Source organism: Coenobita brevimanus, chromosome 22 (assembly GCF_032717465.1).
Source record: "Coenobita brevimanus isolate Jiangsu-jjx chromosome 22, ASM3271746v2, whole genome shotgun sequence".
Classification (NCBI taxonomy): domain Eukaryota; kingdom Metazoa; phylum Arthropoda; class Malacostraca; order Decapoda; family Coenobitidae; genus Coenobita; species Coenobita brevimanus.
In genome coordinates this window covers 33,958,993-33,984,005 of record NC_136975.1, presented here as the reverse complement: position 1 = coordinate 33,984,005, position 25,013 = coordinate 33,958,993, and the positions used below count along the sequence as shown (strand labels likewise).

Genomic DNA, 25,013 nt, shown 5'->3' with positions numbered 1-25,013 from the left:
TCACGCTTTCGGCTATAGCGCAGCTCTAGCAGGACCAATTGGGCGTGATAGCCGAGGGATGAGTGTATACATATATACACTGTATATATCCAGGGGCAGGATCTCATTGATTCCTGGCACATCCCCAGGTGGCAGATATGGGAAGGCTTTGTAGATATACGAGGTACCGTCTTAGATGGCGCGGACTATGGGACCCCCTGTAGATATATACAGCTCCACTGAATATAACGAATAAGGTGGCACAAAAACTACATCTCACCAGAAACTATGTGGCAGGGAGGTGATATTGTTTGCCATAATCCTCCCAACCAAATATGAGTTCTATTGCAAATGATTTGAAGGGCGTCCCTGTTGGATCATCGTCTACTGAAGGCCCAACTGCACTGACTCCTTTGCTTACAGGCAGTGTGCCACCGAAAGTGAGTAGGCACAGTGTCTGCAAGTTAGAGACTGGGATATTAAACAAGCTGAAATCCATGAAGATTTATGCATACAATGTAAGAGGCCTCGCAGATGATTACAAACTTGAGAACTTAATGACTGAACTGGAAAACATTAGTTAGGATATTGTAGGTTTGAGTGATACCCACAGAAAAGAAGAAAAAGTGATTCATCTCGAAGACAGCAACCACCTATTTTACTACAGAGGATGGCAAAATGAAAGAGTTAGTGGTTTAGGATTTCTAATGAACCGAAATCTTGCAAACAACATTGTAAAATTCAGCAGTGTATCTGACAGAGCAGCATTGGTGGTAATTAGACTATGCAATAAAATATACCCTGAAAGTAATACAAGTATATGCATCAACTTCTGAAAGCTCACATGAAGAAACTGAAACATTCTATGACAACATCTCCCAGATTATGGGAGAAGAAAAGACCATATACAGTAATCACTCCAATATCCGGATCAATAGAGCCATCGGTAGGTTCGGATATTGGTTTTGTCCGGATATTGGGCCCCAGCTTATGGACTTGTACTTACGGACCCTAACACAGAGAAACACCTATACAACTCCCTCCGGACATGCATAGCACCTATTTAACACCCAAATCACACCAATAAGGCACATAAATGACTGAAATAAATGCAATAGACACATAAAATGTGGGTTTAGAAGTATGTTCATACATTAATAAACATTCTGGTACTTATGGACTCTAACCGAACCTAACCTAACCGAACCTAACCGAACTCTGAAAAACACATTCCTACTGCACATGCATGAGGTAAGTTTAGTATGGAAAGAAGTACAGTATGACACTTTCTGGTAAGTATAGTATGGGAAAAAATACAATATGAAACATTCTGGTAAATATAGTATGGAAAATAGTACAACATGAAACATTTTGGCTACTTACAGCAAGTCCCTGGCCACCTCGATGAATAACCGCCTCCTCTCGGACTCTGACAGTAAGAACGATTTCCTGAAGCACTTGCACTACACTCTTCCTGAAGTCTTGCACTGAACTTAGTCACTAACACACAGAAGTCCGTTCTTTTCACAGTGTTCACTTTAGTCCAAATAATGTTCCATTAAATTTAAGTGTTGCACATTAACTTTTCCCAAGTTTTTTTAAGTTTCCAAAGCCAAAACAAAGAAGGTTAGTTACGTTAAATTTCTTTTCTACTTAGTCTTTTCTCCCAACTTGAAAACCTTAACACAACACACCGTTTTTTTCACTGCACAACACTCAAAATTCCCGTGTGGTCTAGTGGAAAAGTTCTTGCTGTTTATTCACTGTCAGAGCCCGAGAGTATCACTGGCAGGCGTCCAAGGGGTGCATCGGTGGGTAGTGGTGATGGCGTACCGACTACAGAAGACTCTGAAGACAGCCGCAAACTCACGTCGAGCGGTGACTCCACTGTAGCTGATGTGCTGGGCTGTGGCTCGGAGCATGAGGGCCTGTCTTGGGGAGGCAACGGAGTGGAACCAGGGCTTGGCACAGCGGGGGTCACGGGCCTGAAAAAACTGTCAATCGTTGACTGACGCAAGGACCGACGATTCTGGCGATTGATGATGCGCTGCCGGAAAGCACGCACTTCCTCCACGAGTCCCAAGGGCCCCATCTCCCTGTCGCAGTCCGGGTGTTCCAGGTAGTCTAGGACGAACTCTAGATGTTCCCGGAGTGCGCTCAGCTTGGGGATGGCTGGAGTAGTGTCCTGCTGGGCGGAGTCTGCATCATCATCGCCTTCGTCGTCGGAATCTTCAAGTTCGGGACTGACACCAGCAACCGAAGACGCGATCTCGATATCAGACAACGTCTGATACCCAGGATCGCCCTCGTCGTCGTCCAACCACTCACGAACATCGTCCACATCAACATCGTCGCCGTGCATACGTAGCCGTGCATGGAAGTCATCCACGTCAAACCCTAGGAAATCGTACTCCACATCTGTTCCGAGAAGCAGACGAGACCAACCATTTTCAAGAGTTTTCACAGGGACTTCCTTCCATGCACTAGCCCAGTTGTACAGCGCAGACTTGATGTTATAGCGGCGAAGGTTTTCCAAAGTCCGCTTGCCTCGAGTGTCACGTCCTTCCCTGCGCTCGTCCTCGTCCTCGAGAACCACCATCACCTCGTCCAGGAACTTCCGACGGTACAGGCGCTTTGTTGCCACGATCACTCCTTGGTCCATTGGTTGAATGAGAGCAGTCGTATTAGGTGGCAGAAACATGCACCTAATACGGTCATTCTCAGCAACCAAGTCCTTGTCGCACGGGTGGGCAGGTGCATTGTCGAGGAGAAGGAGAGCCTTTACCTGGTCGCGAGGAATTCCCAGTGTCTTCGTCTGGTAATGTATGACCTCCTTGACGAAGTGATGGTGAAACCAGTCTTTGAAAATCACAGCTGTGAACCATGCTTTCAAAGAATGGTACCATACGACAGGAAGGACATCCATCACCCCACGAAGGCACCGAGGCTGCTTTGCACGGCCAACAATAACGGGCTTAAGCCGGTGCATGCCGTTAGCATTGGCACAACACAAAGCAGATATCCGTTCCTTAGAAAGCTTGCGGCCAGGTACACGCTTCTCCGTCTCATCGGCGAGAGTGTTCGTTGGCACCGAGCGATAGAATAGGCCAGTTTCGTCAGCGTTATAGACTTGACCGAGAGTGAGGCCCTCCCTGTCGATCAAGCCTTTCACCTTGTGCCGAATCTCGTCCACTCCATCCTCGTTAGCGTCCAATGCTTCGCCATGTGCTTTACGGTTAGTAAGGCCATGTCGCAACTTGAACGCGAAGAGCCAACCCTCGGATGCCTTGAAGTCTAGGGCGTCGTGAAGCCTTGCAAACTTCTCAGCAGCAGCCTTCAGCTCCGTTCCACGTACCATCACACCAGCTGCACGTTGCTGTCGATACCAAATCAACGTGGAGCGGTCGATCTCTGCATACTTGGGAGTAAACATAACCTTCCTCTCCACGTTGCGTTTGCTTCTCGACGAGAAGTCAGCCGTGTACTGCATGAGCTTGTCTCGGGAACCCTTGATATCAAACAAAGTCGACCGGGCCAGGTTGAACTCGCGGAGAATGCGAGAGGAAGACCAACCCGCATCAACCTTCTCCAATATCTCCCGTTTCTTCTCCAGAGTCAACACCACTCTCTTCCTTTTCTCAGGAGGCGGGGCCATCATCACACACACTAAGAGTAGGGCAGAGAGCAGCAGGAGGCCTTGCAGCAAGTACGGCACCACCACAAAAGCGAGCACGTGGGCAGCCATGACGAAGAGCGTAGGTCTTGTCGCAGTGAGAGACAGGCGGGAAGTGGGGAGGATGCAGCGGCGCTCTATCGGACGTCGGAGGAATGACGAACCAAAACAATGCTCTCACGCGGCGCGCGCGGCAAGTTCAAATTACGGACGGCAAAAAATCGATTTTTTTTCCCAATTTTTTTGGATTTTCGGACCATTTTGGGAATGTTTGATCCCAGGACGATAAGGTTCGGTTAGTGGGGATGTTCGGTTATTGGGCGTCCGGATATTAGAGGGATTACTGTATACTATACGCATGGGAGACTTCAATGCAAAAGTTGGGAAATCAAAAAATGGGGAAGCACGTATGGGAAAATTTGGAGTCGGAGAAGGAACAAAAGAGGAGAAATGCTCATATACTTCGCTGACATGTATGAGAATAATGAACAAATTCTTTCACAAAAGAACAGGGAGAAAGTGGACCATGAGAAGCCCAAATGGAAAAACAAAGAATGAAATCGGTTTCATTATAGCAGATAAGGATAACACGATCACAATTGTCACAGTTATGAACAAAGTACATATACGGAGTGTCCACAGAATGGTGGGTTGCACAGCCAGATTGAATTTCAGAAGTGAAAGAAAGATGATTAAAGATAAACAGATATGCCCAATAAAAGTAAACGAAAACAGAGCAGCATTTCAGTCGAAAATAAGGAACACATTGCAGGCTCTAAGTAACACTGACTATGACACTGATCAGCTGAACGACAGACTAACAAAAGTGCTAAGAGAATCAGCAGAGGTAGTAGGAAAACCTAATACAACCAGAGCTAAGAAGTACAGTATTCAGAAAAGACACTCGAGCTTATGAAAAAAAGAAAGGAAAGGAAAGCAAAAACAAAGAATGATGAAACAGAAAGAGCAAAATTAAATAAGGTTATCAAAAAAAGGCAAAGTGAAGAAAAATGAAAGAGAAACATGGATCAGATCAAAGAAACCATCAAAAGGGAAAAAGTCTTAAACAGGTCCAAAGTAAAATGACACTAGGAAAGCAACAAATTACCTCACTGAAAGACAAAAATGGTGAGGTCATTAAATGGAGAGATAAGATGGTGAAGAGAGTTGAAGAATTTTACAAAGAACTGTATGCATCAACGACCGTAGTACCGATAGCTAACTTTTCAGATGACAGAAGTGAAATATCACAGGTAACACCAGATGAAGTAAATATTTCTCTTAAAAATATGAAAAGATGGAAGGCTCCAGGACAAGATGGAATAGCAGATTTACTGTTGGATGCAGAAGTACAAAATACTGTAGACTTGCTCACTTATTTACTCAACGTATAAAAAAGAACAAACTTCCAAAACATGGTGTAATGCAATAGTTATTTTACTTTACAAAAAAAGATACATACATACATATATATATATATATATACACAGTAATCACTCTAATATCCGGACGCCCAATATCCGAACATCCCCACTATCCGGACATAAGAATGTTTCATACTGTACTTTTTTTCATACTATACTTACCTCATTTCACTCTTTAATGTCCTTTATTGGTATGAATAGGGTGTTAGGAGCTATGCATGTGCAGTAGGAAGGAGTTTTTCTGAGTTAGGCTAGGTCAGGGTCGATAAGTACCAGTCCAGGAGCCAGTCACCAGAATGTTTATTATTGTATGAACCTACTTCTAAACCCTCATTTTATGGTTCTTTTGCATTTATTTCAGTCATTTATGTGCCTTATTGGTGTGATTTGGGTCTTAAATAGGTGCTATGCATGTCCAGAGGGAGTTGTATAGGTGCTTCTCTGAGTTAGGGTCCATAAGTCTATCTATCTATCTATAGCTCGACACCCTAATCCCGCAAAGGGTGGCCACAGACAAAACGCCTCCAAGTCACTCTGTCACCCACCATTTGACTCCCCTCCCCCCAACTCACCCCCCCCTCCCACATATACCTCTCAACTCCATCCCTCCACCTCATCCTCGGTCTACCCCTCCCTCTCCCTCCCTCCACCTCACCTACATACACCCTCTTAGTCAGTCTTTCATCCTCCATTCTCTCCACATGTCCAAACCACCTCAGTGTATTTCTCCTAATCTTTTCAACCACATCCACATCTACCCCACAACGTTCCTTCACTTCTTCATTCGTCAACCTGTCCCTCCACGTCACTCCACATGCTCCTCTCAAGTAACTCATTTCCGCTGCTCTCACTCTTGACTTGTTCCCCTCTTGCAAGGTCCACGCCTCGCTTCCATACGTCAGGGTAGGGATCACAATACCATCATGCAGTGACTTCTTAACTTCCATACTCACGTCCCTATTTCTCATCACTGCTTTCAGTGCACCAACAACCTTTCTTCCCTGCTGTACCCTTTCACGTACTTCATCCCCCAAAGTCCATAAGCTGGGGCCCAATATCCGGACCTACCTATGGCTTTATTACGTCGGATATTGGAGGGATTACTGTATATATATATATATATATATACTGTATATATATATATATTAATTGTGTGGTAGGTGGGGGCACTCACCATCCACTCACTTGATGTAGTGCTGCTCTCAGGTTTTTGCCCTTTCCTCTCCTCCATCCTTTCCATCCATCCTCTTGTCTTACTTTCTTTCATTCTTTCCTCTTTCTTCTGCCTGCGGGTGACTTTACACTCCCTCTTGTGTCTTTCTTTCCTTCATTCTTTCCTCTTCCTTCTGCCTGTGGATGACTCTACACTGAGTGACAAGCCAAATGGTTTCCTGTACACCAGGAAACCATTAACTACGCTGGGTGGTAACCACATAACCAAATTTTGGCTCCTGGTGGTTTTGTGGGTAATAAAGGTGCTCCAATTGGATTGAGCCGGTGAAGGTTTATATCCAAGGCGTGGTTGGGGTTTATTGCTCACGTAATGCCACTCAGGGATGAGTGAGGCTGGTCACTCTCATCTTAAATGCCAGGACCAACTTTCCTAGCCCCTGGTTCCTACGCTCCTCATGGGGCAAAGTTCGATTAGATGATGGATGGATATATATATATATATATATATATATATATATATATATATACGGTCACTGCTCACATAACGTGCGAATATTGTTCTTGGCAGGTCCCGCTTTATGAAAATTCAGCATTATATAGCCATATGTTTACATGTTAAAGCGTTTCATGGTACTCAAGCCAGCCACAACTTCACCTTTTGGGGCAATTTTCTGGGATTTTTCCCAGGACATTTACCTACTTCAAAATGACTTCAGTACCCACAAACACTGGAGGATTCCTGAACTTGAACAGAAGAGTTTGTGTGTGTTTATAGAGTCGACTGGAACTACTCTCTCCCATCGGTTGCAGTACATGACCAGTTACCTTTCCATCATAACATGCGCTGGGTCAGATGAACAGATGACTCATTGACTTGGCACTTTTTGGCGATGGCACAATTATGGTCTCCTCTTTCCTTCTGCTTGATCACGTCAAGCTTCTGCTCCTGGGTCAAACTCTTCTGCCATCATGCTAAGTCACGGTAGCGTGGCATGGTTATGCTGGGTCGTGGCAAAAAAAAAAAAAAAAAAAAAAAAAAGGCAAAAGTTAACACACAGCACGTGTAGAGGCAGAGAGTGGGCAGAGGGTTGACTGAAGTGACATAGGAATTAGGGTTGCCAACTCACATTTCCAAATGTCGCTATGCTTAAGCCTAAAGGTCGCTAACCATTCTATCAGAAGTCGCTAATATTACTCCTCCCTCCCAACACATTTTAATTATGTTATAGCAGTTTTTTTTTTCTGCACAATATTGACAAAATAAGTCAATATTAATCAACTGGTCAAACATGGCCAGAGTTCCCTCCATTTTTTTTGCTTCACCAAGTTTCTGAAATAGGAGAACTGTGTGTCACACTCTACTAAAAGGCTCTGTAGGTTTCTTATGTTTGTTTGCGTTTTCTGTTTCTCAAGGACGCACAGTTTTGCAAAGTACACTTGCAAATCTTACAAAATCCATTTCTAAATCTCAAGGGACCCTGAGAAGCCAGTTTCTTTGCAGGTTTCGTTTTTTAGCCACCTCTGCAAATGCTGTGCCTTGCCCATTTTTGAGTAAATCCAAGCACTTTCTTCTAGGCTCATAGTAAACTCGTGACTGAGTGCGTCATGTGCACTGTGTAGGTCTAATATGTACTGAAGTTTCGTAGACATGTCCTGTATGGACGCTAGTGCCTTAAATAAAGTTGAACAGCTTATTTCTATTATATTATGCTCATCACATATCATTAACAGAATATTGGTTGGCATTTTTTTCTAAGTCATACCAGATGTACTTAGCACTACAGTAAGTACCAAATCTCATACACGCATTTTAGTATGTACCTAGCAAAATCAACATAACCTGTGGCTTGGTCTGGGCAAACCGTCAAGAGGCAGGGAGGATCAGGGGATATGCCACAGGCAGATGCAACGCGTGCCGTGACTAAATCTGCCCGCATTCTGTCTGTTTTTTACCATCTTTTGACCAGATGTCTCTCATAATGACTAAATACTCCAAAATTTTTTGGTCGTAAGCTGCGTTTTTGCTATCGTAGCAGTGTAGTACTTCCTTTAAAGAAATGGGCAATTTCTCCAACCGCGTAATATTTGTCAAAATCGCGTTTTGACCATATATTGGACACACACACACACAAAAAACGGCCGTGATATGACTGTTTCTGCGCTCTCTGATCACGCGTTATGTGAGAGGTGACTGTATATAAAATATATATATATATATATATATATATATATACTCTATATCTATCTATCTATTTATTGCGAGACACCTTAATCCCGTACGGGGTGACCACAAACAAATTGCCTCCATGTTGCTCTGTCTCCCGCCATTTCACTGCCCTGCTCCCAGCTGACAAACCCCTCTCTCATATACCTCTCCACTTCATCCCTCCATATCATCCTTGGCCTCCCCCTCCCTCTCGCCCCTTCCACCTCACTCACATACATTCTCCTCGACCGTCTTTCACTCTCCATCCTCTCCACATGGCTAAACCACCTTAATGTGTTTCTCCTAACACTTCCTATCACATCCACATCCACACCACAACATTCCTTCACTTCCTCATTTGTCAGTCTGTCTCTCCCTGTGACTCCACATGCTTCTCTCAAATAACTCAATTCCACTGCTCTCACTCTTGACTTGTGTCCTTCCAACAAGGTCCAAGCTTCACTTCCATATGTTAGAGTTGGTATCACAATAGTGTCATGTAGTAGCTTTTTCATTTCCATGCTCACTTCCCTGTTTCTTATCACTACTTTCAAGGAACCAGCAACCTTTCTTCCCTGCTGCACCCTTTTAAGCACTTCCCCCTCTGAACTTCCATCCTTACTCATCACACTACCCAAGTACTTAAATGCACTCTCATTCTCCATATCCTCCCCATCCAATCTCACTGTACGTTCACTGACTTCACTTCTCTCAAAAGACAATCACTTTACTCTTCCCTACATTCACTTTTGCATTCTGTTTCTTGCACACTCTCCCAAACTCATCCACCAAGCCTTGAAGGTCTCCTTTGTCTTCACTTAACCCCTAAAATGCGGGGCGTCGCGTTTGTGACACTCGCCGAAAAGGACATAACGGCTGATCGTTGCGTTTGTGATTCGAGTTAATTTTGAATAAACGCGGGCAAGCAGGTTCAAGCTGGTATTGTCTATCAGTACCGCCACCCTTTAGCTACTATTAGCATACTTGACCTTTGTACCACTGACCTCCGTTGTTGCCAAGTATCTTTTTTTTTACCCACCCACCCTCACCGTGATATATGGCGGCGCGCGGACTGCTCAGAAATGTCAATCTGCGCTTTCCTCTTGCAAGCAGTTTATGCTAATTGGAAACGCTTGTTTCCCCAGTTGCCACACTAGCTTTTTTTCGGGTGGTTTGCCCCTGTTTAGCGTCAGTTTACCGCAGGCTTTCAAGGTGACATTATGTCGAATTCTAGCTCTTCCGAGTCAGTGCCTTCAAGCCCTCCGAAAAAGGGCTTTGTGACCTCTACCCCTTCAAAACCCTTACTAGGGAGTGCAAAGGGCCTGAGTGAGTCTGCTATAGGCCTAGAATTACTGAAAGCCTCTATGGACTATGGTAGTGACGTTGCGGTGTTGTCGAGCCTTGCTGAATCAGACACTTTATCGAGTGCTGAGTCTGAGGTGCAGGAAGAGACAATTGCTGTGCCTAGCACCTCGTCAGGCAAGGCTCCAGCGCAGAAGGGAGTGGCGTATGGCAAGGGGGCCAAGAGGAAGAGAAGTGGTGACAACGGTTCCCAGTCATTGTTCTCCTCAGGCCAGCCAGTGTCCCCAACCTCAGGTCACGCCGCCGCCATACCGCATCGCACCCCCAGCCCCATTCTCCCGTCATCATCGTCTGCTGTGCTTTCTCCTGAGTCTTCGGAGTCTCTTTCACCACCTCGGAAGGGAAGTAGGCAGTCTGGTATTCGTAGAGGTTTCTGTAGGCCCCGCGTTCGTGCTGGCATGAGTAGGAAAGTGTCTCCTAGTGCTAAAATTAGTGGTAAGGTTTATCGCACTAGGCAACTCACCACCCAGCCTACTGCGAGTGACCTTGAACCTTCTCCCACTCTCCCCACCACCACCACAACCGCATAGGCCCGACCTAGCTCACCCACTGCCACACGGCCTGCCTCACCCTCCGCCGTATCCACCCACTCCCAGCCTAGGCAGGGCACTCTGGACGCCTTTGTGTGGTCTGAGGGCTCTGATTTTGTGCCAGAGGATCTGCCCTTTGATTCCACTGGGTGTGGGATCCAGGCTGACTTCCCTGTCCCCGAGGATGGTGAATGCTTGGACTACCTGTTGGCCTTCCTGGATGATGAAGTCATGCAGCAGATTTGTACCGAGACCAACAGGTACGAAGGACAATGTGCTGCAGTTCGTCAAGGTGAAGGTGCAACGCCATCCACGTCGCGGATGGCAGCATGGGTTCCTGTGACGATCCGGGAACTATTTGTATTCATTGGCTTGATGCTTCTGATGCCACATAACTGGAAGCACAAGCTCGAGGAGTACTGGAGTGCTGACGACCTTTGCCCCACACCCATCTTCAACAAGTACATGACTTGGGATCGTTTCAGGCAACTCATGACGTACCTTCACTTTGCAAACAACGATGAGCCTTCCCAGACTGACCCCCTATGGAAAGTGAGGGAAATCCTGAACATGATTAGGGACAAGTTTATGATGTTCCTTCGGCCCTTCAAGAAAGTAGTGATCGACAAGTCCTTGGTTTTGTTCAGGGGCCGTCTTCGGTTCGTGCAGTATATTCCAAGCAAACGCCACCGCTTTGGAATAAAGTTTTTCGTGCTGTGCTACTGCAAGATGGGGTTCATCCTAGACTTCCTTATCTACACCGCCAGCAATGTGGACTTGGACAAGACTGACCCCCTTGGATTCTCTGGCTCTGTGGTGAAAGTGCTTCTGGAAAAGTACTCCGGCGTGAATCATGTCCTGTATACGGACAATTATTATACAGCACCCAAACTCGCCAAGTACCTTTCAGAGCACGGCGTCGGATCCTGTGGCACTGTCAGGAGCAATAGGGCACACTACCCTGCCTTCCCCGAGGCTGAAAGATCAAAGCGGGGAGACGTGCACCTGAAGAAATCAGACAAGATGCTGGCGATACGGTGGCACGACAAGAGAATCGTTAATATGCTCACCACAGTCCACACGGAGGAAATGCAAGCCACAGGGAAGGTCGACAGAAGGACTGGCGATCCTGTGATGAAGCCTGATGCTGTAATTGACTACAATGTCAATATGCGGCTGGTGGACAAGTCCGATATGATGATCGGAGAGATTGACTGCCTGAGGAGGAACCGGCACTGGTACAGGAAGGTGTTCTTGCACTTGCTGGATATGTGCATGCTGAACGCCTTCATCCTGTACAAGATCAAGAACAGGAAGCCAGCTAACTACTCTCTCAGGCGGTTTTCAAAGACTTGTGTCTACCAGCTGCTTCGGCATTTTGGGCAGGTACTGCCATCAGGTGCCAGGTGCCACTCATAGACAACTCCAGACCACCTACAGTGCCAGGACTACCTTCAGTGACACCGCCTGGAGCCACTGCCTTGCACTGCCAAGAGGGGGAAAGCACTGAGGAGGTGCTATGTTTGCAGGCACACAAACCGGCAAGAACGAGCTTTTAGACGCACCTCCTTGCAGTGCAAAGAGTGTCAGATTCCCCTGTGCCCTTACCCGTGTTTCTCTGACTACCACAGCCTGAGAAGATATTGAAAATAAGGGTGGAAATATGTAAATAATACTGAGAGTGACAGTGATATTAGTGGTTAGTTTTCTGGTACGTACTGACAGTGACAGTCAGTTGAGTGTAAATTAGTGTATGTAGTTGTAAAAGCATTGATAGTGACAGTGATTTCAGTGTAAATTATTGTACATAGTAATAATATAAGTATTGAGAGTGACAGTCACTCCAGTGTAAGAAGTTGAAAGCATATTTTTCTATTCTATGTTATGACAGTGACAGTTTGGTGTGTAGGAAATATTATTTTTATAAGTAATGAGTGTGACAGTGATGAATTAGGCACTAAACTGACAGCGAGAGTGAAAGTGAGCGATAGAAATGAAGTGTGAGCAGCCGACAGGAGCGAGAATAAAGTGACTGGCGTAAGGCAGAATAAAATGGTGCCGCGGTGGTCTTTCTCATTCCCGCTTCACAATACTGGCAGTGACAGTGATTTTTATGGCCGTAATAGTGACATGCGAGCCTTTGGGAAGTACTATGATGGAAAATAATGTAGTATACATGTTTTTAGCTGTGAAAAGGGAAATGTTTGTTCAGTGATGGGAAGACCGCCGCCGCGCTGCATGTCGGCCGAATGCTCCGTTGATTGTAGCCTTAGTTTCAGTGCTTATTGTACAAATACGGATTCCACACTACCTGTACGTTGTAGTATAAAGTGTACTGTGACAGATTGAGGCTGTGGTAGAGGGGAAACCGGGTTACTGGAGGTGTGAAAGTGAAGATTTTGTTACCCAACTTTGCAAGTCTCCACAAGTCCTTGGGTAGTCCACGAAGGCTCAACACCTGTCTCTGGAGAAAGCTGAATGTAAGTACTATCTGCCATAAAAATTATAATGTTCTAGGGTTAATCTCTGATTTTTGGCAAATATTTTCCTACAGGTATTCAGACCGCGATGCAACCCCGCCACAGGGGGGGGGGGATCGGCTGTCGATGGCCGCGCTTTAGGGGTTAACAACACCGTACCATCTGAAACATCAGTAGAGGGAGTTTTCAAACACTGCCCTCTCTCACTTGGGCTACTCCAAGACCACTGCCCTACCTTGTATCTTGTTTATAACCCCATCCATATACAGACTGAACAACCATGGAGACATGACAGAGTCCTGTTTCAGTCCAACTTTCAAATAGAAAAATTCACTCAGTTCACTATGCACACGCACTGCAACCTTAGCACCCTCATACATACTCTTCACGGCATTCATGAACTTCCCATCTACTCCATATATTCTTAATACTTTCCACAATCCTTGTCTATCCACCCTGTCATATCCTTTCTCCAAATCCATGAAGGCCGTACACAACCTTTTTTCCTTCTCTAGAAACTTTTCCACTAAAGATCTACGACTGAATGTCTGATCTACACAACCCCTTCCCTTCCTAAAACCTCCCTGTTCTTCTCCAACTAAATCCTCTGTTATTTCCCTAACTCTGTCAGTAAGTATCCTACCATATACTTTTCCCAATTACACTAAGAAGACAAATGCCCCTATGATTACCACATACTTCTTTTTCCCCTTTTCCTTTGTACAGGGGAGTTCTTATACCTGACTTCCAATCTTCCAAGACTCTACCTTCCTCTCAGGCCAACCTACACATCTTCCACATCCATTCTACTACTATCTCTCCCCCATGCTTCAGCATTTCACCACACACTCTATCAATTCCTGGGGCTTTCACCATTTTAACTTTCTTCATTCCTTCCACAACTTCCATCCTACTGATTTCTTCCTCTCTTCTCACATCCCTCCATCTCTCAGCCATTCCCTAGCCACTTATACTCGCATTACTTTCATTCTCTATGTTCAATAATTCCTTAAAGTGTTCTCTCCATCTGCTCACTTTTTCTCCCTTCTCCACTAGTAATCTACCATTTTTATTTTTCACTCCCCAATTAACTTCTTTTGCACCCTGTCTAACTCTCTTTACCTCTTTCCAGGACATTTTCTGACATTCCTTCCACTTTACACTCAAATTCCTTTCAAATTCCTCATCCACTCTCTTCTTACTCTCTCTCACCAATCTTTTCACCTCTCACTTCCTCTCAACATATTACTCTCTCTTCTGTCTCTCAATTTCTTCCACACGCCTGTTTCTCATCCGCTCACTCTATGCTTTCTTCTTTCGTGGCACAGCCTCTTTCACCTCTTCATTCCACCATGCTGTTCCCTGCATCCCCCTTCATCTTCTCTACACCCCACACACCACCTCACATGCTGCACAGATTTCTTCAGTGAATATCTTGCACACACCTTCCACATCCATCCTCCTGCAATCTTTCCACCCCCCTTGTATGAACTACTTCCTCCTGTCCTTTCCTTCTTCTATTTCTCCATTTCATTTGGACCTCCCCCAACCTCTATATATTCTTGAATCTAATACACACCTACTCATCCTGTCATCCACACTCACATAATCAATCATTGCCTTCTGTTCATTTAGTTCACCATCCACCCTTCTCATCACTTGCCACGTATACCTATGGATCACTTTGTGCCTGAAGAGGGTATTGGCTATCACCAACCCCCTCCTGGCACAAATGTCTACTAAAGCACTGCCATTCTCATCTATCTCAGCATGCACACCCCACTCACCAACTACTTCATCCACCTTCACATTCCCTACTTTCCCATTCATATCTCCAATCAAAAACACTCTCTCATTCCTTTCAAACTTTTCCATGCACGCCTCCACATTTGTCCAGAACTCTTCTTCCACTCGGCTTGCACGATCTTGCATTGGTGCATACACACACACAATCATCCACATTTGTAGTCCAACTTTAATCTTACCCACACAATCCTTGAGCCAACTGATCCACACTCTACTTTCCTTCCATCTGTTACTCATAACAATACACACTCCTTTTGCCCTCTCATTCTTACCTACTCCCACGCATATTCCCCATCCATCCTTCCATTCGCTCACACTTTCTCCTCTCCATTTAGTTTCAGTTAATCTACATACATCCACTTTTGCACCCTAGAGCACCTGGACAATCTCTCTTTCTTTCACCACATCATTTGTACCCCTTACATTCCATGCAGCTAACCGTACCATGACTTCTGTTTGGTCCTTAGTCGTCACCTTTTGGTCAGTTCTGGTCCAAGGCTTCTTATTCGTATTTTTAGTTAGTTGTTTTCCAGGGAGGGGAACTAACTCTCCGCCAACCCACTTGTTGTCACACAGGGAACACGTGTTGGTTGGTTATAAGGTTACCACCTAGCATTGTAAATGTTTTCCTGGTTTACAGGAAATCATTTGGCTTGCCACTCAATGTAGAGCTACCCTAAAAACAGAGTACCCCCACACTAAGTGGTTGGATGATGGGCACCCCCACCAACCATACTTTATCATGGTTGTATAATAATGTTATATACTTGCTTTTGAATATGATACTGTGCTGTAACAATTCAGTATTCTGTTAGTCTGCTGCCTCTCTCTCTCTCTTGCTAAAACATACTCCTCGCCTCTGATCCTTTCTGCAAGCAACCTCTCCCCCCTCCATTCCTCCCTCCCCATTTACTCCAGTTCCCTGCCCGATCTTACCCCTTCATGCTCGAGATGCTTTGAATACAGACGAACCAAGATTCACTTCATGCAGAGATTGAGCGTTTGCATTGCCGAGTATACCAGTCAGAACTGTGGGAACTGTACATGTTAGGACAATTATAGACTTATAGAAGCAAAACATCTGCAAGAGAATTCAGATAACATTCACTAATACAAGGGTTATACAGGTTGTGTCAAGTGGTCATAGAGGATTATTCCCAGACACAAAAGAATGTTTAATGTAAAAGGCATAGTACAGGAATATTTTCTAGGGGTTTGCTGGGTATTTTTTTGTGTCTAGCAGTAGGCACCTTCAAAAATTCTTCATCATCATCATCATCTGGACCTCCTTTCCCACCCTAGGGCAGGATGAGGCATAGCACCATCCAGATAGCTCAAGCTTGCCCAATTCAACGGGCCATGCGTCCACTCACTCATCATTCAAGCCCTTGAAATCCTGGCTCCATCAGATGGGGGGGGGGGGATCACCACGTTTTGTAGCTTTACATATACCTATCTGATAGAGCCAATCTGAACACTGTCACATTATAAAGGGGTGCCAAATCCCTGGTTATGTGCTTCTCTGCACAAAATTCATCCATCCAGCTTGGTTTCTTCTTTCACTGGGATATTATTTTAGAAACTGTGAATCAGGAAAAATGGAAATGGATTTGGATAAAGGGGTTTTCATGCAAAAAAAAATGGCAAGTCAGATAAGGGAAAATAAGGTTATTAAATATTTGGATACCAGGGGTTGCCTGTGTGGAAAGCCATCTTAATAATGAAAACTGAATCTATACTTTTCACCACTATTAAGGGGTGGTTTTTGGCTTTGTATACAGTACTACGTACCACAATAAGAGAAAAATGCCATTTATTTGTCAATATCACTTAATTATATATTTCAATGATGTACCGTATAAGACCTTTATTAGACTGGTACTGTACTGTCTGCCACCATTCATGTACTGAGAGGGGGGGGAGGAATCTGGTGAGACAAAGGTGTAATTTTTTCTTTTTCTTTTTCCATTAGCTAACAATCCATGGGTTTCAGTCCTTCATTCCATTTGGATCCCATTACTAGAACTTTCAGGGTGATGAATTAATTGCGCAAAAGAAAACAACACAGAATATAGTTCAATCAAGAAATGCATTTTAAACACATACCCATAGAAAACTCCAGATATATTCTTAAAGAATATATGTAATATCTCATAAATAATGCCTACCATTTGTAGGGCAGAGGCGTGTCTGACACGGGTGGATGGGATGGGAGGGGGCGAGGTGGAACCAAGGCTGCCTTCACCTGCCAATGGCTCAAACCTGAATGTCAACGGAAAATGGTTAACTATACAAAACTTAACAAAAAAACTATTTACAGTATATATATATACAGGTAACTCGCACGGAACACGTGGGTTTCGTTCCTACGGTGCCGTGTTAGGTGCGAAATCGCGTATATTTAAACTACTCCGTATTTTGCTCCCTAGACCCCCCAAATGTGTTGTTTTGCTGTTATCTGTCACTGGTAATCACTAGAATGCACTTTAAGTGGTTAGAAGGTTTATTTAATGTTATAACTCACAAATACAGTACTCCAGAGCAAAACTTCAACACACAAATACTGTACGTAAACACAAGGAAACATTCCGACGCCGATCATAGGTAATCTTATAAATCAGGTTAACTGGTACCAGTGCTTTAACATACAAGTACATACCAGAACAGTACATATTTAACTTAGAAATGCAGTACTGTGATATCGAATGATTTCAGTACTGTTAGGAATGGCTGGAAAAAAAAAATGTTATGAATACATTTTCACCTTTTTGATATATGTTTATGGTAGTTTTGAGTTATTTTTTACGTTATCGTTGTGCTCATGCTTGGAAAAGGGAGCGAAAGAGTTGAATTTTCAGTCCTAAATGACAAAACTGCACGTCCTCCAAGGCTAGACTCTGCCACAGGAGAATAAAGTGGAGGGTCAGTCCGATTAGCAATAAGGAAGTTGTGTCACAACTTCCAGCTCCCACACCACGAGAATGGCTAAAAATAGAATCGTAATGCAGTTTCAGAACCAACAATAAGTCTAATTATTACGAATACAGATACAAAGCAGAAATAAATACGTTTACAGATGGGGAAAACGTACTTCTTCCGTCATAACATGTTCATCTTTATCATTTTATGTTCATCTTTATCATTTTACCGAGTTATTTTCGCAATATATATTGTTGTCTCGTAAACAGGGTGGTTGTTTGTGTTTTGCAAGGGAGGAAAAAGATTGTATTTTCTGTCTGGGTCGAGATAATGGGTGTAACTATGTGTGGTTAGGCATGGCCACGAGCGAAAAAATCGTACATCCACTCATCACGATAGCAGGTGGTGAACTGACAGATGATACATGAGAGGGTGAAGTCAAGGTCAGTCTCACGTCCCAAATTTTCGTTCACTTCCCGAAAGTTTTCACAGTTTTCTACAAGTTGCATTGCATCAAATGATCCAAACCATTACAGCAAACCTGAGCAAATAGGTAAAGATACCAAGACAAAAATGTATTTTTCTCTTATTATAAGTCTTTAACGAACAAACAAAAAAGGCAATATTCTGACGCCGATCATGGGTAATCACATAAATCAGGTTAACTGGTTACAAGGCTTTATTTAATGCTTTATTTGCTTACAAGTACATGTCAGAAGAGTAAATATTTAACTTACAAATACAATTGTACTGTAGAAAAGCAGTACAGTAAGAGTTTAACGAACAAACAAAAAAGGCAATATTACGACGCTGATCATGGGCAATCATATAATTCGGGTTAACTGGTTACAAGGCTTTATTTAATGATTTAACTTTATTTAAGTGCTTACAAGTACAGTACATACGAGAACAGTAAATATTTAACTTACAAATATTGTACAGTACTGTGGAAAAAACGAACAAATAAAAAAGGCAATATTCTGACGCCTATCAGGTAAACTGGTTATAAGACTTTATTTCTTGCTTTAACGTTATTTAATAGTACTTTAAGTTGCACATAAACTTACCAGAACAGTACAGTACTGTAAATATTTAACTTACAAATACTGTGCTACTGTACTCGGGAATGTCTCACTCACTGAATAATTTCCCGCCTAGATCGTCACGTAATCAAAACAAACCGCACACTGCGGTGATGTTCGAGGATTTGATCTTTCAAAGGCCTCTCCTGCGTTAATTTGTAGTTTTCATAATGGTTTTTTAATCTTACGTTGTCTTATATGTATCCCAGCCCTTACCGTGTATAATTGCGAGCGCGTTCCGTGAGATCGTGTTCCGTGCGAGTTACCTGTATATATATATATATATATATATATATATATATATATATATATATATACATACAGTATATATGTATGTACATATCCACCCATCATCCAATCCTATGTCACCCCATGAGAAGCATAGAAACCCAAGGCTAGGCAAGTTGGTCCTGACATTTAAGATGAGAGTGACCTGCCTCACTCATCCTGGAGTGGCATAACGTGAGCAATAAACCCCAACCATCCCTTGGATATAAATCTACACAGGTTCAACCTGACTGAAGCGCATTAATTACCCACTAAACCACCAGGCGTCATAATATGGTTGTATGGTTACCACCCGGTGCAGTAAATTATTTCCTGGTGTAAAGGAAACCATTTGGCTTGTCACTCAGTGTCAAGTCTCCCATAGGCAGATGGAAAAGAAAAGAATGAAGGAAAAAAAGAATGAAGAGGGAGTGTAAAATCATCTGTAAGCAGGATGAAGAGGAAAGAATAAGGAAAAAAAAGACAGAAGAGGAAGGAAGGAAGAGAGGAAAGGGCAGATACCCAAAGCAGTACTACAATGAGTAAGTAGATGGTGAGTACCCCCATCTACCACTTAGGTGTGTGTGTATGTATGTACATATATATATATATATATATATATATATATATATAATATACACACACACACACTTCTGGAAAGGATGAGAGACTTTTTGAGAGACAGACAAATGAGGACAGTAATAAAGGATAGGATGTCTGGATGGAGAGAAGTAACAAGTGGAGTCCCTCAAGGCTCGGTGTTGGCGCCAGTAATGTTCCTGATTTACGTAAATGATATCGTGGATGGAGTGAACAGTTATGCAAGTCTGTTTGCTGATGATGTAAAGATCTTGAGGACGGTAGAGGTTGAGGAGGATTGGTAAATACTGCAGGAGGATTTGGATAGGATACATGATTGGAGCCGGACGTGGGAAATGAAATTCAATGTAAAGAAGTGTAAAATATTGGAAATGGGTAAAAGTACCAGGAGGCCATCACTGAATTATTTGTTGGGTAATGAATTAATCACAAAAAGGAGAGAAGAGAAAGATTTGGGAGTGCTGGTCCAAGATAGTTTGTCACCAGAAAAGCACATTAACAAGATAGTTGCAGAGACTTATAAACTCTTGACTAACATAAGAGTAGCATTTCAGCATTCATTATATGGATGAGGAGATGATGAAAAAATTGATAGTGGCCATGATCCGCCCCAGGTTAGAATATGCAGCGGTAGTGTGGTCCCCACACAAAAAGAAAGATATAAACAAGATTGAGAGAATACAAAGAACAGCAACCAAGATGGTCCCCAGTCTGACAGACCTGTCATACAGAGAGAGGCTGGAAAAGCTGAATTTGCCTTCCTTAGAGGAAAGAAGAAAGATGGGAGACATGATTGCAGTGTTCAGGACCATGGTGGGAGTAGATAAAACTGACAAAGAAGATCTGTTTGTATGAGATAAGAGCACAACAAGAGGACACGGAATGAAATTGAAAAAGTCAAGCTGCTTGAAGGATATCAAGAAATATAGCTTTCCTTACAGAAGTACAGTATAGACTTATGGAATAGCCTGGACAAAGAGATCGTCCAGTCTAAAAACTTAAGTTTAACCCTTTAACCGCGGGTATTGTTTTGGTCTGACTGTCCTCTCCCGCGGGGGTTTCAACCAAAATGTAAACAAACCTTTAAACCTTAATAACTCTGCACAGAATAAAGCTAGAGAAAAAAATAAGGTACCATTAGAAAGTACTAACCTTCAGCTTTCCATTGATGTAGGTTTCATGACTTTGTTGACTTTCACAGGACGGGCAGTGCCGTTAGAAGTGAGGGGTGTAAAATCACTATTTTTCGCTCACACATCATTACCTTCGCTCACACACCATTACCACATGCCAACCTCATTCTGATAATAATACTATAAACATATATGAACACTGCACATACGATAAACACCCACTCTGTGTTCACTGAGGCAGGTAAAAGGCACTGTAATTGCCTGCACTTCACTGCCACATCAGCGGTGTTGTAATCACTATTTTTCGCTCACACACCATTACCAAATGCCAATCACATTCTGATAATAATACTATAAACATATATGAACACTGCACATACGATAAACACCCACTCTGTGTTCACTGAGACAGGTAAAAGGCACTGTAATTGCCTGCACTTCACTGCCACATCAACATGTGTTGTCACTCACACAGCTGGACAGATATTGATGCGCGCTTGGTCAGGGGTGGGGTGGGGTGCCCAGGGGGTGGGAGGTGGGGCCCCAGGGGGGGGAAGAGGGAGGTGGGGGTCGGCTGGAGTGAAAGAACTTAATAGCTACTCTCCCTTGAAACAATTGGCGCACGGAAAAAACGCGGGGTATTCAAAATATTCACAAACATTCGAGAATGACACCCGCGGTTTGGTCCAGTTTTTGCAACGTCATTCTGGAATGACACCCGCGGTTTGGTCCAGTTTTTGCAACGTCATTCTGGAATGACACCCGCGGTTAAAGGGTTAATGCTAAATTTGACTTATTGAGAAACAGCGACGGAAACCCACGAGCATAGTACATTCCGTGTATATCACAATTAGGTATACAGTAAAACCTCGGTCCTCGAACACAATCCGTTCTGGATGGCTGTTCCAGGACCGAATTGGTCGAGGACCGAACTAATTTTCCCCATAAGAAATAATGTAAATCTTGGGTCTGGTTAGTACTTGGATGGGTGACCATCTGGGAACACCAGATGCTGTTGGCATAACGTTCTCCCTACGTGTCAAGTGGGGTTGGTGGAAGATTAGTGCCCCTCCCTGTAAAACAATTAACTCGAAGCCCTTGGCCACCCCGTTTGGGATACATGGCGTCTGGCAATGGATGGGATGGATTTTAATCCTTTCCAAGACCCCAGATGCTTACCTATTTAAGTTTCAGCACTGGTACCAGTGCTTTCCTTTACGAGGTCACTGTATATTTCTCTTGCCTTTTCACAAATTATATACTCACTAACACTGTCTCCTGCTAACTGTTTCTCATTGATGAAGAAAAGCAATAATTTTTCCACTTCTTCAATTATTTTCCGCACTACTTTCCTCTTTTCACTGCCAGTAGCCGTACTGGATGAACTTGCTGTCTTTGGAGCCATTATTAGGGGCTAATACTGCACTGATTCAAGAAAAATGTGAAGCACAGCAGGACGACCACGTTGACGAACAACAAAGGTGGACGCGTGACTGTCGGTTGGCCAGCTTCCCTTCGTTTGGCTACGTTCAGGTTGGTCGAGGTCCGATATTTTGGTCGACCTCTGGAGCAAAAATTTCTTGAATTTTTTGGTCGAGGTCCGATTTGTTTGACATGTGAGACGTTCGAGGACCGAGGTTCCACTGTATTAGGTAAATACTTAAATATTTGGAACGACTTAGACAAAGAGGTGGTGCATGAGAAAAACATTCATGTGTGTAAAGGTAGACTTGATAAATGTGGATATGGAGACAGGACAACACGAGCATTGCTCAATTCCTGTATACTACAAATAGGTAAATACAAACACACAACTGACTTAGGACATACATACAGAATTGCTATGGGAGAGTTGTCTGTCTTTGCTTTGTGTTTCCACCTCTACCAAGTGAATTTTTTGGACAAGAAGTAACTGGCAACTCCTTTGGTGTTGGAGGAAGGTGGTGAAACACTCAGCACATCAGTGCTTGCCCAAAAGTGAAAGTGGGAGTATATGTTCCCGTTGCTCCGAGCTTGCACCTCTCTCTCTTTTCGTATGCACTACTGTTTGCCCTGTTATATTCCTAGAGTCGAGTTGTCATGCCTGGAAAGTACTGCTTAAGGGATGAGAGGGCCTGTACCACTGCATGGAGGCAGGATAATGTCCCTGTCAACACGATTTGTGAATGTACTGGACGCGCAAAGTTGACCGTCATGAAGATTCTTGCTGCAGCGCGCGGCCTGCCACCTGATGTTGTACCAGAGCACAAGCATGGTGGTGGAAAGAAGAGGACAACTTCCAGAGGTACACATAAGCTTCTGAAGAGGGAAGTAATCAAGAAGCCTCGACTGACAGCAGCAGATTTGAAGAGAATGCATTCCCAGCTGTTACAAGACATCTCAATTCGAAATATCCAACACCACTTGCAGAAGGAGCTGGGTTTGCCAAGCTGCACCGCAGCCAAGAAACCGCTTCTCACTGACCGCATGAAGAAGCAGCGCATTCAGTCTCCCAAGAAGCATGCACACTGGACATCGGATGAGTGGAGAAAAGTTATGTTTTCCGATGAAAACACATTTCAAGTGTTCCAGGTGCATTCTGCCAAGGTTCGTCGCCTTGCCTGCCGTAGTCGATATGACCCTGTTTACACGGTGCCGACTGTTAAGCACCGACAATCAGTAATGGCATGAGGGTGTCTCTCAGGTGAAATGGGAAGGGGAGGCCTCTACTTTCTTCCTAAGAACTTTATGATGAATGGTGTCTGGTACATTCAAGTTCTGAAAGATCATTTGTTACACTTTTTTGCTATTCATGGGTGCAACTTTTTCATGTACGATTCAGCTCCATGTCGCAAGTCAAGAAAGATGACAAAATGGCTTCAGGATAATCAGATTGAGGTCCTCGACTGGCCCGGCAACAGTCCGGATCTAAATCCGATAGAAAATTGCTGGGCAAAGATGAAGAAAATCATGGCAGAGAAGAAGACAACCAATCTGGACAACCTCAAGATTGAACTGAAAAATGTTTGGTGCAAAGAAATGTCCTTAGACTACTTTAGAGATCTAAGTGATTCCATGCCAAAATGCATCCAACTGGTCCTGAAAAACAAGGGAAACATGATTTCATATTAATGAATGGCATTTCATGAACAAACATTGTGATATACTATGATTTCAGTGTTTTTTCATACCTTGTGGGGGGGAGGTCCTAAGTCAATCTGCGGTAGCTGCATACATATATGTATGTATACGTATGTATATATATATATATATATATATATATATACAGTAATCCCTCCAATATCTGACGTAATAGGGCCATAGGCCGGTCCGGATACTGGTCCTGTCCGGATATTGGGCCCCAGCTTATGGACTTGTACTTCTGGACCCTAACTCAGAGAAACACCTATACAACTCCCTCTGGACATGCATAGCACCTATTTAAGACCCAAATCACACCAATAAGGCACATAAATGACTGAAATAAATGCAAAAGAAGCATAAAATGAGGGTTTAGAGGTAGGTTCATACAATATTAAACATTCTGGTTACTGGCTCCTGGACTGGTACTTATGGACCCTAACCTAGCCTAACTCAGAAAAACACCTTCCTACTGCACATGCATAGCTCCTAACACTCTATTCACACCAATAAAGGACATTAAAGAGTGAAATGAGGTGTTTGAGGTAAGTATAGTATGGAAAAAAGTACAGTAGAAAACATTCTGCCTACTTACAGCAAGTCCATGGCCATCTCGATGAACAACCGCCTCCTCTCGGACTCTGACAGAAAGAAGGATTTCCTGAAGCACTTCCAGTACACTGTTCATGAAGTCTTGCACTGAACTAAGTCAATCGCACTCAGAAGTCCGTTCTCTTCACAGTGCGCACTCTTGTCTAACTTATGTTCCATTGTAACTTACTAAGTGTTGCACTCTGCACTTTAACTTTCCTCACTCTTCTAACCATTTTCTAAAGCAAAAACAAACAAGTCTATTTACGTTAAATTTTGTTCCAAATTAGTCTTTTCACTCACAACTGTAAATCCTTAACAAAACACACTGTTTTTTTCACTGCACAACACTGTAAATTCCCGTGTGGTCTAGTGGAGAAGTTCTTGCTGTTTAATCACTGTCAGAGTCCGAGAGTATCACTGGCAGGTGACCTAGAGGTGTGTCGCTGGGTCGTGGTGATGGCATACCCACTGCAGACGACTCTGAAGACAGACGCAAACTCACGTCGAGCGGTGACTTTACCGTGGCTGATGTGCTGGGCTGTGGCTCGAAGCATGAGGGCCTGTCTTGGGGAGGCAACGGAGCGGAGCCAGGGCTGGGCACAGCGGGGGTCACGGGCCTGAAAAAACTGTGAATCGTTGATTGACGCAAGGAACGACGATTCTGA

At 43.7% G+C, this 25,013-nt stretch overlaps 1 protein-coding gene across 1 annotated transcript in view; it reads right to left on the bottom strand.

The window, feature by feature from the left end:
- gig (TSC complex subunit tuberin) overlaps positions 1-25,013 on the bottom strand; it is a 686,003-nt gene that overhangs the window by 94,213 nt on the left and 566,777 nt on the right. The window contains exon 23 of the mRNA XM_080266862.1: positions 16,802-16,895. Coding sequence (XP_080122988.1) covers positions 16,802-16,895 — 94 coding nt within the window. The remainder of the gene's footprint in view (positions 1-16,801; positions 16,896-25,013) is intronic.